Source organism: Puntigrus tetrazona, unplaced genomic scaffold (genome assembly GCF_018831695.1).
Source record: "Puntigrus tetrazona isolate hp1 unplaced genomic scaffold, ASM1883169v1 S000000776, whole genome shotgun sequence".
In the NCBI taxonomy this organism is placed as follows: domain Eukaryota; kingdom Metazoa; phylum Chordata; class Actinopteri; order Cypriniformes; family Cyprinidae; genus Puntigrus; species Puntigrus tetrazona.
The window spans coordinates 455,281-467,972 of record NW_025048382.1 but is presented as its reverse complement, the minus strand read 5'-3'; the positions used below and the strand labels follow the sequence as shown (position 1 = coordinate 467,972).

Genomic DNA, 12,692 nt, shown 5'->3' with positions numbered 1-12,692 from the left:
ATTACACTGGTTTGCACACTGGTGATCCAGATAGGGTCACAAATAATGCTCTGAACAGCTAGAAAGTGATCATTTGCTGTTGGTGAACGAGGCACTGATGATTTGGTCCTATCTAAAATGTTGCACCAGAACTTTTCTAGTGTTGGTGTCCAGTGAGGGAGTTATTCATCCACACCACCGTCTCTGTGAACGTTCTCATTTACTGATGTGCCTCATGATGTGTCTGCATGCTTTCATTGGCATTTAGGTGCAATCTCGCCTCTCTGCTAACTATTGCCCTCCACGGTAAACTGGAGTACTACACAAGCATCATGAAGGAGCTGCTCGTGGATCTGATCGACGCTTCAGCCTCCAAAAACCCCAAACTTATGCTGCGCCGAACAGAGTCAGTGGTGGAGAAGATGCTGACCAACTGGATGTCCATCTGCATGTACAGCTACCTCAAGGTTAGTGAAGAGTTGATCTGCTGACTCTGCTGTCTGGCTTCAGTTCATCGCCGGTGTTAACCAGACAGGTCTTCGTTCCTCACGCAGGAGACGGTGGGCGAGCCGTTCTTCCTGCTGCTGTGTGCCATCAAGCAGCAGATCAACAAGGGCTCGATCGACGCCATCACGGGCAAGGCGCGCTACACGCTCAACGAGGAGTGGCTCCTTCGAGAAAACATCGAAGCCAAACCCCAGGTGAGCTTCAGCGCTCACCAATGAGCTTGCTTTCCAGCCGTGACAACACTGACCTGACCTCTCATCTCCTCCGGCTGCCTTCCAGAACATCAACGTCTCCTTCCAGGGCTTTGGGATGGACTCGGTGAGCGTGCGGGTGATGAACACGGACACCATCTGCCAAGTGAAGGAGAAAATCCTAGAAGCCTTTTACAAGAACCTGCCCTTTTCACAGTGGCCTCGTGAAGAGGATGTTGATCTGGGTAAAGAATCTCTGAGCATGGAGAAAACGAGTCGTTTAGAGCAGACCGACTTATTAAGCATTACAGCAGAAGAATCAGAACAGGATATTACAAAATGAAGGAACAAGCTACGAGGATGAATCGTTTGTACAGCTCATGCTTTTCTGTGTTGAGTGAAAAATTTGATGGAATTTGACACAGAAGATCAATCGACCAATCGAATATAGTCCTTCCATCCATCAGTAAATGTGTAAATAAAACTTCACAATTGGTCTTTATACATATACACCATTTTATAACTAGCTTAACTGAAAAAAATTAAATAGGCCATTGTTTTTTTTTCATTTTGAAGCTGCAGCACATAACCTTTTTCGGTTAAAAATTATCCAAAATAATTTTAAAACTATCTCTAGTAAGCCTGTAATTTAAGTGGAAACTGGTGGTAAAACATAAAGTTGTCTCGGCTAGTAGGCTATATTGTACATGAGGATGCTACGTTTCTCACAGCAGCTGGAAATATTAAACTTGCCATTTTGATGGCAGATAGCATAACAATAATTGATGTTTGATGTGATATAAGCTAAGCAATCATTGGATTTATTCACTATAAGTACAATTTATTTAAAAGCCTTTGTTTCCCTGAGGTGGTCAGAACAAAAGTGGGAGACATATAAGATAACTATAGATAACAATATCTGGTAAAAAGTCTTATTTGGCTCACTGTGATTGATCTGTCCCGGGCAGAGTGGTTCCCAGAGGGCGCAGCAGCAGAATCCTGCAGGATCTGGACGACACGTCTGTCATGGAGGACGGCAGGAAAAAACTCAACACCGTCTTCCACTATCAGGTGAGTGTGTGTGTGTGGTTGCAAACTCTCGGAAAAGGATTTAATACCCTACTTCTCAGTTGTACTTCTTTTCTGTTTGTTTAATTAATATTTTGTTGAATCTGATAATGCCTTTAAGACAACTCAAGACAACTGTAACGCGTTATGATCATATTTAAGTCTATTACACTGAATTCAGTGGAATTAGTTCAAGAAACTGGCGAGTCGATATGGACTCAGCCATGAATTGCTGGTTGTGCTCATCACCCTAATGACCTCTGACCTGTCTCTTGCAGATCCCTGATGGAGCGTCCCTGGCCATGAGCATGAAGGACAAGAGAGACAACACACTGGGACGAGGTGAGGATCACACCGACCTCACATACACACTTTGTCCTTCAGTCTTTTCAGTCAACCTGTTTTCTGTTGATTCACAGTGAAAGATCTGGACACGGAGAAATATGTTCATCTGGTGAGTGCGCGCTGACCTCTCTCTCACACTTGTGCTCGGTCATCATCTGTGACATATTGATAATCATGATCATATTTGATCAGGGATCTTAACATGGTCACCACTATACCACTTATACGGTTAGGGGAGTTAGTCCTCTCATAAACCAGCATCTGTCATAAACTCTCTCTAGGCAAAGATTGATAGTCATACCCTTCAAAGCCAAATAACAGACGATCTGACCAATCACATCTCGATGTACTTGCATTGGGGGGGGGTTGGCCCTAACTTCACAGCTGAGGGGAAAAATAAGTTACGTAACCGCCACGATAAAACATTTTTTGGCAATGCAACAGAGAATGATCTGAAAGGTGATATCAGTTGGGTCTCTCAAACAGCGTTCATGGGAAATGATTAATAACTGGCCTAAAGCACAGATTGAATTAGAAAATAGCATGCGAGGAATTACAGCAAAAGCACTTCCCAGAAGCATGAGCAGGAGAGCGGTTTCACTGCTGATTCATAAGTAATGCTGTGGTGTGCCTGCAGGTGCTGCCTCACGACGAGCTGACAGAGAGCAGGAAGTCCCACAGACACAGTCACAGGAAGAAGGTGTTACCTGAGATCTACCTGACACGCCTGCTCTCCACGAAGGTAAGCTAACATCTACTCAGACACAAGATATGTTTCTATCCAAACATTCAAATTACACTGGAATATCGGACAGAATCGTCACTTCCTGGTAAACTGAAGCCAGTAGTCTGAAGCAGGAACACAGGGTTAATTCAGTACAGAAGCTGACCCATGTCTACAGATAGACTCTTGTGCAAGTCTCTGTCTGTCCAGATGAAGCTGGATATAATGTAATCTGTGCTTCATCAGCCAGCGGACCCAGCTTTTGCTCAATCCAGTCACATGATCATGACACCACTAACATGAGCTCCTCAACACACCGCACGCTGTGTGAGAAGGTCATGTGAATGTGTTTGTCTTGCTCAGGGAACCCTGCAGAAGTTCCTGGACGATCTGTTTCAGGCCATCCTCAGCATTCCTCCAGAGAAACCACCGCTAGCTGTCAAATACTTCTTCGACTTTCTAGAAGAGCAGGCGGACAAGCGCTGCATAACCGACCCCGACACGTTACACATCTGGAAGACCAACAGGTATGAACTCACTGAACCACAATCTGTTTCAAACTTCTGCTGACATTCTCCACAGTCGTTCGCTTCATGTTTCATGGAAATGTAATTACTTGCTCCGCCACTGTCAATTAAGTGCTGATCGCTGAGGTCACTTACTGCTCAAGTCCTCGCAACCAAACACTTGTCTGGCAGAAGCACTTTTTTACCAGATCCCTGTGGAGCAGACAAGTCCCTGCAGCACATGGCAGAGGTTTGCTGCGGACTCCAGTGATCTACAGTGAGAATGAAACAAGCTCTAGATACTGACCTCGAAGCTTCTCTGTGTCTCTGCAGTTTGCCTCTGCGCTTCTGGGTCAACATCCTGAAGAACCCTCAGTTTGTGTTTGATATCGATAAGACGGATCACATGGACGCGTGTCTGTCTGTCATTGCCCAGGCTTTCATAGACGCCTGCTCACTCTCTGACCTGCAGCTGGGCAAAGTAAGAACACACACACACACAAGCACTTCTCATCCTTCTGTATGGCTAAACGAATATAAAGCAGCGTGAGAGACTGAGGGAATCACCTTTGTGGTCTCTGTCATTCATGTCTGAAGATGTAGTCACCTTTGTGAGCTCCTTTGTGTACTGTCAAGTGCACAGAAGTCATTTTCAGACCAAATTCATGTGACCAAACTGAAAATGAGTGAAACCCACATGGGGAAGTTTTTTAGCCTCATGCTGACCTCTCATTTCTACTGAGCACATCTCAAGGATGTAACCAAGCAGGAAGTAGGGTATTTTTCAGGAATTAATAAAGTGAACCAAAAAAAGAGAAAGATTACAGCAGGTTTGATTGGTATATATTTGCTGATAGATGATGAATCCCTGTCTGATCTTAAAAGAGTCTTGATCATCATTGACGCATTATAATCATCACAAACGGGACACTGGAGATCAGTGGAGCAAATCATACATGAAGGATTGTGTTCTTTATCCCAGGATTCTCCCACCAATAAGCTGCTGTATGCCAAAGAGATCCCGGAGTATAAGAAGAGAGTGCAGTGTTACTACAAGCAGATTCAAGAGATGGCACCGCTGAGCGAGCAGGAAATGAACGCTCACCTGGCCGAGGAGTCGAGGGTGAGCCAAACTCTTCTGATTACCAGATCATAGGAACAATGACACACACCCCTCTGGAGCAGTGGGCAGTCTCACCTCAGCTGCAAGACTCTCTAACCATAAGGCCATAACTGACCCTAGATCGGAAATACTTATAGTGGCTGTACATGTTCATTCATTCTCATCTTTGCATTGCATATTTTAAATATGCGAGAATGCAAAAATATCAAGTATATTTGAACAGTGTTATGCAAGTTATTTTAATATTATATTAATACTACTGCTTTTACTTTCTTTTATTTACTTTCTTTTTATTTGACTTACTTTTATTCCCAATACTGTATATGAGATACAGTATGTATTTGTATACTTACAAAAAAAACTGCTTTACGCTGCAGAGATACAGGAATGAGTTCAACACTAACCTGGCTGTGATGGAAGTCTACAAGTATGCCAAGAGATATCGCAATCAGGTGAGTCCTTCCTGCTGCCGCCTGTCTCGTGCTGCAACCGCCCTGAGCATGTGTGTGTGAGCGTGTGTGAGTGTATATGAGTGTGTGTGTGAGTGTGTGTGGGAGTGTGTGAGCGTGTGCGAGCGTGTGTGAGTTTGTGTGTGAGTGTGCTCATGCCAGCAGCAGGGTGTAGATGCTCTGGACAGATATGAAGGTATGTTCTTGAGCCGTGATGGAGCTGGTTTCTGCTGACAGCTGTGGTCTGAATATGGCTCATTTGACATGAAAGTGTAATCACATGGGGGTTTGAAAACAATGCTGATTACTGCGAACGTGCAAAGCACTGCATGAGCGTGAAGGAGCGGGATTGTGTTTTTCCAGCATTTCCAAATTAAATGCATTTAGTTTTGTGATCTGAACAGATAACAGACTCATTTTGGATAGAAAGGTGAAGTATGCAGTTCCTGCCTGAAGTCATCTAGCAGAACTACAAATATACAGCAGCCTTTGCAAATGCCCCTTTCACTCATCATACCATTATGTTTCCACTTATTCTGACAGTATCTTATTATTTTTATCTGGGGTTTGACAGTAAAGAGCAGATATGAGTTTAGATTGCCTGTCTAGAATAGCTTGATTGAATCCCAAACATTGCATCAAATTCCTCCATTTTGAAAGCAGTGTTTGACCACATTTTCTGTCTCGGTATAATTTGTCAAATCTTTGAATTTTATTTCTGTGCACTGCAAACGGCCACGCTCGCTCTTACAGAGAGAATGAGGTAGATATACAGTGCACTGGATTACAGCAAGTTTTAGTACTTGGCTCAAGTCCATAACCATGTTTTGGGGAGCATTTCATTTGGCCTGAGCTTGAATGAGCCTGTCTCTACCTGTCACAGAAAATATGCAGTTCTCAATGCTTTAGCTGCTGTATTTTAAAGCAAATAAATGGCTACACATTACTTTGTGACTTTGTTTAGTGCATCTTTGATGACATTTAAAGCTGCAGTCCGTAAATTCGTTGCCAGTCTCTTTGTTGCCATCTATGTTTGAAAATCTGGCATTGCAGTTTCTTGCGGAATTATGTGCCATGAGTGCTCCGGCGCGGATGAGTAATGAGGTGAATGTGTGTCAGTGTGAATCCTGTACTGAGTGATCATAGATTCTAAACTGAATAAAAGAAGGTGATAGATTTGAACACTGGCTGGAATACTTGCTTTAATATAGATTTTGAATCTTTTTTACGGACTGCAGCTTTAAGGGTTTACTTCGTAAAAGGGCCATCTTGTAGGTTTTCGGTGTCAGCGCTGGGATGCATCAATGTGTTGAGTGAAGCAGCGTTTGAATCATACTCTAAAGGACGTGAGAAGAGCTTCAGATAACGTTTGTGTTGATGTGTGTCTCAGGTGGTGAGCGCTCTGGACTCGAACCCGACGGCTCGACGCACTCAGCTGCAGCACAAGTTCGAGCAGGTCATTGCTCTGGTGGAGGACAACATCTATGAGTGCAGCAGTGAGGCCTGAGGACAGCCCTGACCTCTCACAGCCCGTCTCGGTTACTGAATCAGTGTGGATTATCAAGAGAAGATGCGAGAGGGAAACGTCTGACCGTTCGTTCTTGCTATGATGAGTTCAATCGCTACAGTATTCAGCTCTTGACTTTGAACTAGGAGTTTGTTTAATGAATTGTGGACTCCAGGGTCCTGAGGCCCTGTGGTCATGTGACGCACTGACCCCACACTCGGGGAGAGCCAATTATGCACTGGATTATACAAGACCTTCTCCATAGCAATATTTATAGCTGTATGATGATTATTTTATAGTGTTATGTGAATAACGTTTCTGATGGGATATTTGTGCCTGTGCTGTTCAACGGCTATACATTTTAATTCCACGATGCCTTGAACTAAGTTACTTAAACATATAATAGGCTTGAATGAGACTGTTGCATTTGTATTAATTATTATTATTTTGAAGGGTTTGGGTCTTTCTTGAATGTGTCCAAACCAAAGCGCAGCATCATTTTTGTAGATATTCTGCAGCAAATGTTTAATTTTTTTGGAGAAAGGGAAATTTTATCAATAAAGACAAACTTTACTAAATCGTGTAACGTTCCCAGTTCTCTTTGTTACACCCATGCACACATTACTAAACATTTTAGTTTTACACGAGCCTTTATTTTTGCTTTGCCTCTACATTTTAGTAATCTGCAGGCAAATTCCCATCTTTCCACAACATATTCAGTCATAATTCACATTTACATCTAAACATTCAGAGAATTGTTCGGCTGGGTGTGTTGTGATCTCCTGAGGTCTCTTCTGGCTTCAGCCTTGTCCACATCAAACTTTATAAAGAAACAAATCATAAACCTACAAAAGGTTAAATCAGAACTTTACATTTTAACTGACCATAGCTAAAAAAAACTTCATCTAACAGCTGGAGTATCAGGCGGAACCAATGGAGCAGCTGTTGAGATAAATCCACAAATTACTAAAACACATCAAGTATTTCCCTGTAAATACACAATCACATTGAAGTACTAGAGATCTGGTTGACACATGTAAGAAGTGAGTGTAGTAGTCGGCTGGACGAGCGGAAGCCGAGTAGATATATTTGGCCTGTAGGAGGCTGCTGGGTCGGTCAGGCAGGAGCCACCTGACTGGTCGAGACCACCGAGGACTGAGTCTTGCTGGAGGCCGTCACGCTGGTCTCCTCCTCACCAAACGGGTTCTTTCCACAGCAGACTGTAGTGAGCATGCAGTTCCTGAACTGGACCAATGTAAAGACATTCAGGATTATATAGAGACCTGCCTGTTGTAGCTGAAATGGGAGGTAATACGGCTATGAAGCTCATTAGATGTCTTCTGATGTTTGATCATTTGGTAAGAACATGCAATAAAAATGTTGAGATCCACCCTAGAACTTATGACAGACACGGCCTTGAGTTTTAATAACAACTCGTATCAGTTCAGCCAGTTAGTCTAAGTATACCGAAACTGAAGAGAATGAGAGCAGACAGCCATCCACTAAATGACAATCTACAGTGTTGTTCATAATGTATGAGTGAATTATTCACTTAACCCTGTTATTCAAAAACACTGATTCATTCAGTAATGAAAGTGTGCTTCTGTGTGTTACACAGTACATGGTTTGCGGTCTCACCTGTCTGTTGAGTATGATGTAGATGACAGGGTTGTAAAGCGCAGCACTCTTTGCAAAGAAAGCAGGTATCGTCATGACTACAGGACCAAACTCCGCCCCCTGATTAACAAAGATGTACCAGGCCACACTGGCATATGGCACCCAGCACACTAAGAATGCGACCACCATGACAACCACCATGCGCGTCACTTCCCGTTCGGCCCTCTGCGTCGTCTCTGATTCCTGCTGCTGAGCAGCGGCCTGACGACAGGAAACACAGGACAGAAAACGTGGTTCTGGGTGCTGATTGGTTCAGTAGTCCAGCTGTGATGAGGATAACCAGCTGCTCATCCCTGCGCAGCACTGATAGAGGTCACCAACATTCTTCCCAATATCTGTGTCTACAGAAAACAGAAAGCGTGTGTGTGTGTCTTACGCACGGACAGTGCAGAGGAGCCGACTGTAGCAGAAGAAGATGATGAGCAGTGGGATGGAGAAGTGCAGGATGAACATGTAGATGACAAACGAGGCGTTGTTGATCTCAGGTTTGGGAGTGTAGTAATCTATTCCACAGGAGCACTGCATTCCCTCTGGAATATATCTGCACAGTCACATGACCAACAGGACACCAGTATGAGTTCACTGACCGCTCAGCGTGTCGTGGGGAAGGGAAGACAGTGATGGAGTACCTGGACCAGCCCAGCAGAGGCGGCACGCAGCAGGTGAGGGCCATGACCCAGGTGAAGCCCACTCCCACGATGGCGTGCTTCTCTCCCGAACGAAACGTTGTCATTGGCTTACACACCACAATATAACGCTCGATAGCCAAAACCACCAGAGACCACAGCGCGATCTCTCCTGACAAACAGAGAAGCTCTCCATCACTTCAGCTCAAACTTGGTCTTTACAGGGGAGATTAGTTATAGTGTACATACCCCTTTGTGTCAGTGTGTTTGTGCTGGTTAGTTGTGAGGTCAGTAATTCAAGTTATGCAGTGATATTGGCATTTTGAAATCAATGATTTGTTTTCATTTTTAATGTTTTATCTTTAATATATTAAAAGATTATTTATGCATTTGTAATTGCAGGTAAATGCATTCATGTCTTGCATTTTACATCTAACGGGCAAGAACATTCCAAGTCGTGCATAATTTGAGGATGTCACCAGCTGAGATAGTGTCAAAGAGGTTGAGCTTCCTCCCACAGATGTTGGGATCTATTAGGCGAGTGGTGTACGTCTAGACAGTGACACTGAGTGTGAGTAGCTCCGTTAGGCTCCTTGATTAGCCGTCTTTACAGCTGAGGATTGATCGCCTCTTGCTCTAGACCAGACCTGGGCAAACTACGGCCCGCGGGCCACATCCGGCCCTTTGTACGTTGGTATCCGGCCCGCGCGAGGTCAAATGTAATTACCATAAATTAAACAATTTTTTAAACTTTTATTTTGAAAAGCGCTACGTCACTAATTAAACGAACGTATGCACGTAAGTGGGTGACGCTTAACAACTACAAACGATACAAGACGGTTAACCCTCAAGATATCGGCTCACGCTAAGAAAAGAAAAGTTGATAAAGAATGCCGTATTTTTAACAAAAAATGGACTGTCAAATATTTCTGTACAGAAGGTAAAGGTAAAGCAGTGTGCTTAATCTGTGGTACACAGATTGCTGCGTTTAAAGAGTATAATTTGAATCGCCATTACACGACCAAGCATGAAGATAAATACAAAAATCTGTCCGATGAAGAGCGTGCAAGGGAGTTTGCAGCCGTCAGGACAAGTTATGTCATTTCTTACAAAATCGCCAAAAAAAGTCGTTTTCCGATGGAGAGTTTTATAAGGAATGTTTATTGGACTCTGCTGCGCTGATATGCCCGGAGAAAGGGGCGCATTTGAGAGCGTTTCAATCTCGCGACGCACTGTAACGAGGCGGATAGAGGACATCGCTGGAAACTTAGAGCTTCAGCTGAGTAACAGAGCGTCTGACTTTGACTATTTTTCTCTGGCTTTGGACGAGAGCTGCGATGTACGTGACACCGCCCAGCTCCTCATCTTCTTACGTGTAATAACTTCAGACTTTCAAATCACAGGGGAGGTGGCAGCCATGCAGTCATTAAAAGTCACAACTACTGGTAATGATTTATTTAGAGAGGTAAATGCATGTTTAAACATTTTAGGTTTGAAATGGGACAAGCTTGCAGGTGTGACAACAGATGGTTGTCCAAATCTGACAGGAAAAATGTTGGACTTTTAAAGAGAATTCAGGATAAAGTCACAGAAATTAACCCTGTTCAGAAATTGACATTTTTGCATTGTATCATACATCAAGAAGTGTTGTGTAAGACAGTGTTAAAAATAAAACATGTAGTTGATGCTGTCAGTAAAACAGTTAACTTCATCAGAGCAAGGGCTTTAAATCACAATTTGTTGTATTGTTGGAGGAAAATTAACAAGTTAAAAATAAATTGCATGATTGCATGATAAAATGATTTTGTTTTCTTTTTTAACCTATACACCATAATTTCACACAACCTAATTTAAATATTTACAAAGTGTGTTAATCTTCTGATTATCAGTACCAGTTATTCAAAATATTTAATTTAGAGCATTTTACAATGAAAAAAAGTTGGTGGCCCTCGACGCAATTCTAGTTTCTCATGTGGCCCCTGATAGAAATTAATTGCCCACCCCTGCTCTAGACGGACAACATGCTGAGGCCAGCACTCTCTAGACCTCTGCCTAGATGGCACTTTTAAGTTTTGCATGGCTCTCTGTAAGCGTCCTTGGAAAGCTGTCCAGGCCATCAAATGTAGCACTTTAGAGTCATTTGTTTAGTCTTGTTTTACTACAGCAAGTCATCCTGTTGAGCTCCACCTACTGTAGGTCCTTAACAGTTGTAGGATGTAGCTAGGCTGCTTCTCGCTGGAGACAGTAGTTATGCTAGGCCTCCAACTCAATAGTTTTCCAGTAGAACTGGGCTACTTTAGCACTCTTCCTGTGAAATGTTCTTCATTGAAGGGGCCAATAAAGTGATATTTAGCCCCTGGAGATTTTTATCAGGGGAACCTGATAAACCTCACCAAAAAAATTGTATTATACCCCCGGCACATTATTTTTACCAGGAATCCCACTGAAAAGTAATTGGGCTAGTTTTGAGAAGCAATTAGATGGGTTATTCTGTTAAAATGATTATGCAGAGGCCTTCATCCTTAAACCTCACTCAGGCAGTAGTGCCAGTTTGTCAGCTACTGGCTGAGTGTTGTCCTACTCCATCTGGGTTAGGCTCTCTGAACCTCCTTGGAAGCTTCCCTACATGTGGAAGGTAGTTGTGTTATCTCGCTTCTGCTCCGATGGGATAACAGTTCTTTATTTCTTCAGTTGTTAGGCATTCTGTGAAAGTCTTGGGAAGTTGCCTCGAGCTTGGGTTTGAACCAGATATCCCCAAGTCTAGTGTTCTCCACAGACATCTTCTCAGATGCAGTTCAGTTTGAAAGGGAAGAGCCTGTCAATTTATGACTCCTTCAAATAAAGACATGCACTGCATCCTCCTCTGACTGCACAGTATAAATAACACTACCCTGATTAAACTGTGAGACTAGATTAATCCAGGATTTGACTGGAAGATGTTAGGAAAATTAGTATCATAACAGTCGTAAAAATCTCTCATCCATTTGGATGTTTTTCTTTTACTGTAAAAACACTGTAAAACACTGATTCTAGCCCTAACTCAAAAGACAGCAATTTGCACCTACAGTTTTTGCATTGTAGTAAGTCTTGATGTGGATTATGATCTTGATAATATCTAAAATAATATTTGTATTACTATATATTTAATACCTAAACACCTATTGTAGCTATGAGAACAGTGATAATTAAAAAAATTATGAGTACAGCGGTGTGTTTCTGCTCAGACTCACCGCCCATGGTGGCGAAGAAGCCTTCGATGTTGCAGCCGGTGACCCCCAGGACGAAGTATCCGTGCAGTGCGGTGTAGAGGGTGACGGTGAAGCCACCTACCACCATGAACAGGTCGGCCACGGCCAGGTTCAGCAGGATGTAGTTGAGCGGGCGCGCGCAGCGCTTGTGCTGCACGGTGACGAGCGTGAGGGAGTTGACGGGGAAGGACGTGATGATGAGGAACAGCATGTACGCCGCCAGCAGAGAGTACTTCCAGGGTTCTGCCAGGTAATACTGCGGCTCCTCAAACGGGCTCCGCACCAAACCCGTCTTGTTGGACATGGGCACGTAGAAGTTCGGACCTTCCGTTCCATTCATGTTTGCTTCACTGCTGGAGGGTCCGAACGGATGTGAGTGAAGCTTCTCCTCAGCAGACAGCGGCGAGAGCGGATCTGCTCGCATGGGGCACTGCGCCTCTCTTATATATACCCCCCACAGGCTCAGATTAAGAGCAGATGACAGATTACAGAAAGGTGCTGCAATTTGGAGGAATGGAGTTAGAGACAGATTGGGGTCAGAGAGGCCTGATAATCCACAAGGTTTAACAGCCGTAGGACAACAGCAACGGCAATCAACCCATAACTTAATGGATATGACTCTCTGTAACGGCCAATTCACAAACCACAAGCGCAGACATTGAGCTGTGGGGATCAGGGTTTGGTTTCTCCTAAGGCACGTTTGTTGAGCCGTACTGAAGACCAGCCTCACACATTTCAACTT

General features: G+C 43.6%; 2 protein-coding genes across 2 annotated transcripts in view; one reads left to right on the top strand and one right to left on the bottom strand.

Moving 5' to 3' along the window:
• The window catches only part of plxnd1 (plexin D1), a 38,322-nt gene extending 31,438 nt beyond the window's left edge, over positions 1-6,884 (top strand). Inside the window, 13 exon segments of the mRNA XM_043233273.1 lie at positions 248-446; positions 534-680; positions 766-922; positions 1,646-1,654; positions 1,657-1,748; positions 2,024-2,087; positions 2,165-2,199; positions 2,728-2,832; positions 3,178-3,341; positions 3,654-3,801; positions 4,303-4,443; positions 4,821-4,895; positions 6,283-6,884. Of these exon segments, the coding sequence (XP_043089208.1) occupies positions 248-446; positions 534-680; positions 766-922; positions 1,646-1,654; positions 1,657-1,748; positions 2,024-2,087; positions 2,165-2,199; positions 2,728-2,832; positions 3,178-3,341; positions 3,654-3,801; positions 4,303-4,443; positions 4,821-4,895; positions 6,283-6,399 (1,453 nt within the window). The 3' untranslated portion in view covers positions 6,400-6,884.
• Positions 6,885-7,054: 170 nt separating this feature from the next.
• On the bottom strand, positions 7,055-12,345 carry exorh (extra-ocular rhodopsin). The gene is made up of 5 exons (XM_043233341.1): positions 11,933-12,345; positions 8,706-8,874; positions 8,454-8,617; positions 8,038-8,279; positions 7,055-7,644 (listed from the first exon to the last, which is right to left on the bottom strand). Exons 1-5 carry the CDS (start codon positions 12,288-12,290, stop codon positions 7,516-7,518), a joined length of 1,062 nt encoding a protein of 353 aa, XP_043089276.1. The 5' UTR covers positions 12,291-12,345; the 3' UTR covers positions 7,055-7,515.
• Between the last annotated feature and the right edge of the window lie 347 nt (positions 12,346-12,692).

What these genes read in the sequence shown, in the direction of transcription:
- exorh (XM_043233341.1), bottom strand. Translation starts at nt 12,290, where the DNA reads ATGAATGGAACGGAAGGTCCGAACTTCTACGTGCCCATGTCCAACAAG. An exon ending in CCTCTGCTGGGCTGGTCCAG is followed by an intron (nt 8,618 to 8,705) that starts GTACTCCATCAC and finishes GTGACTGTGCAG; the next exon opens with ATATATTCCAGAGGGAATGC. An exon ending in GCTCCTCTGCACTGTCCGTG is followed by an intron (nt 8,280 to 8,453) that starts CGTAAGACACAC and finishes TTTCCTGTCGTC; the next exon opens with AGGCCGCTGCTCAGCAGCAG.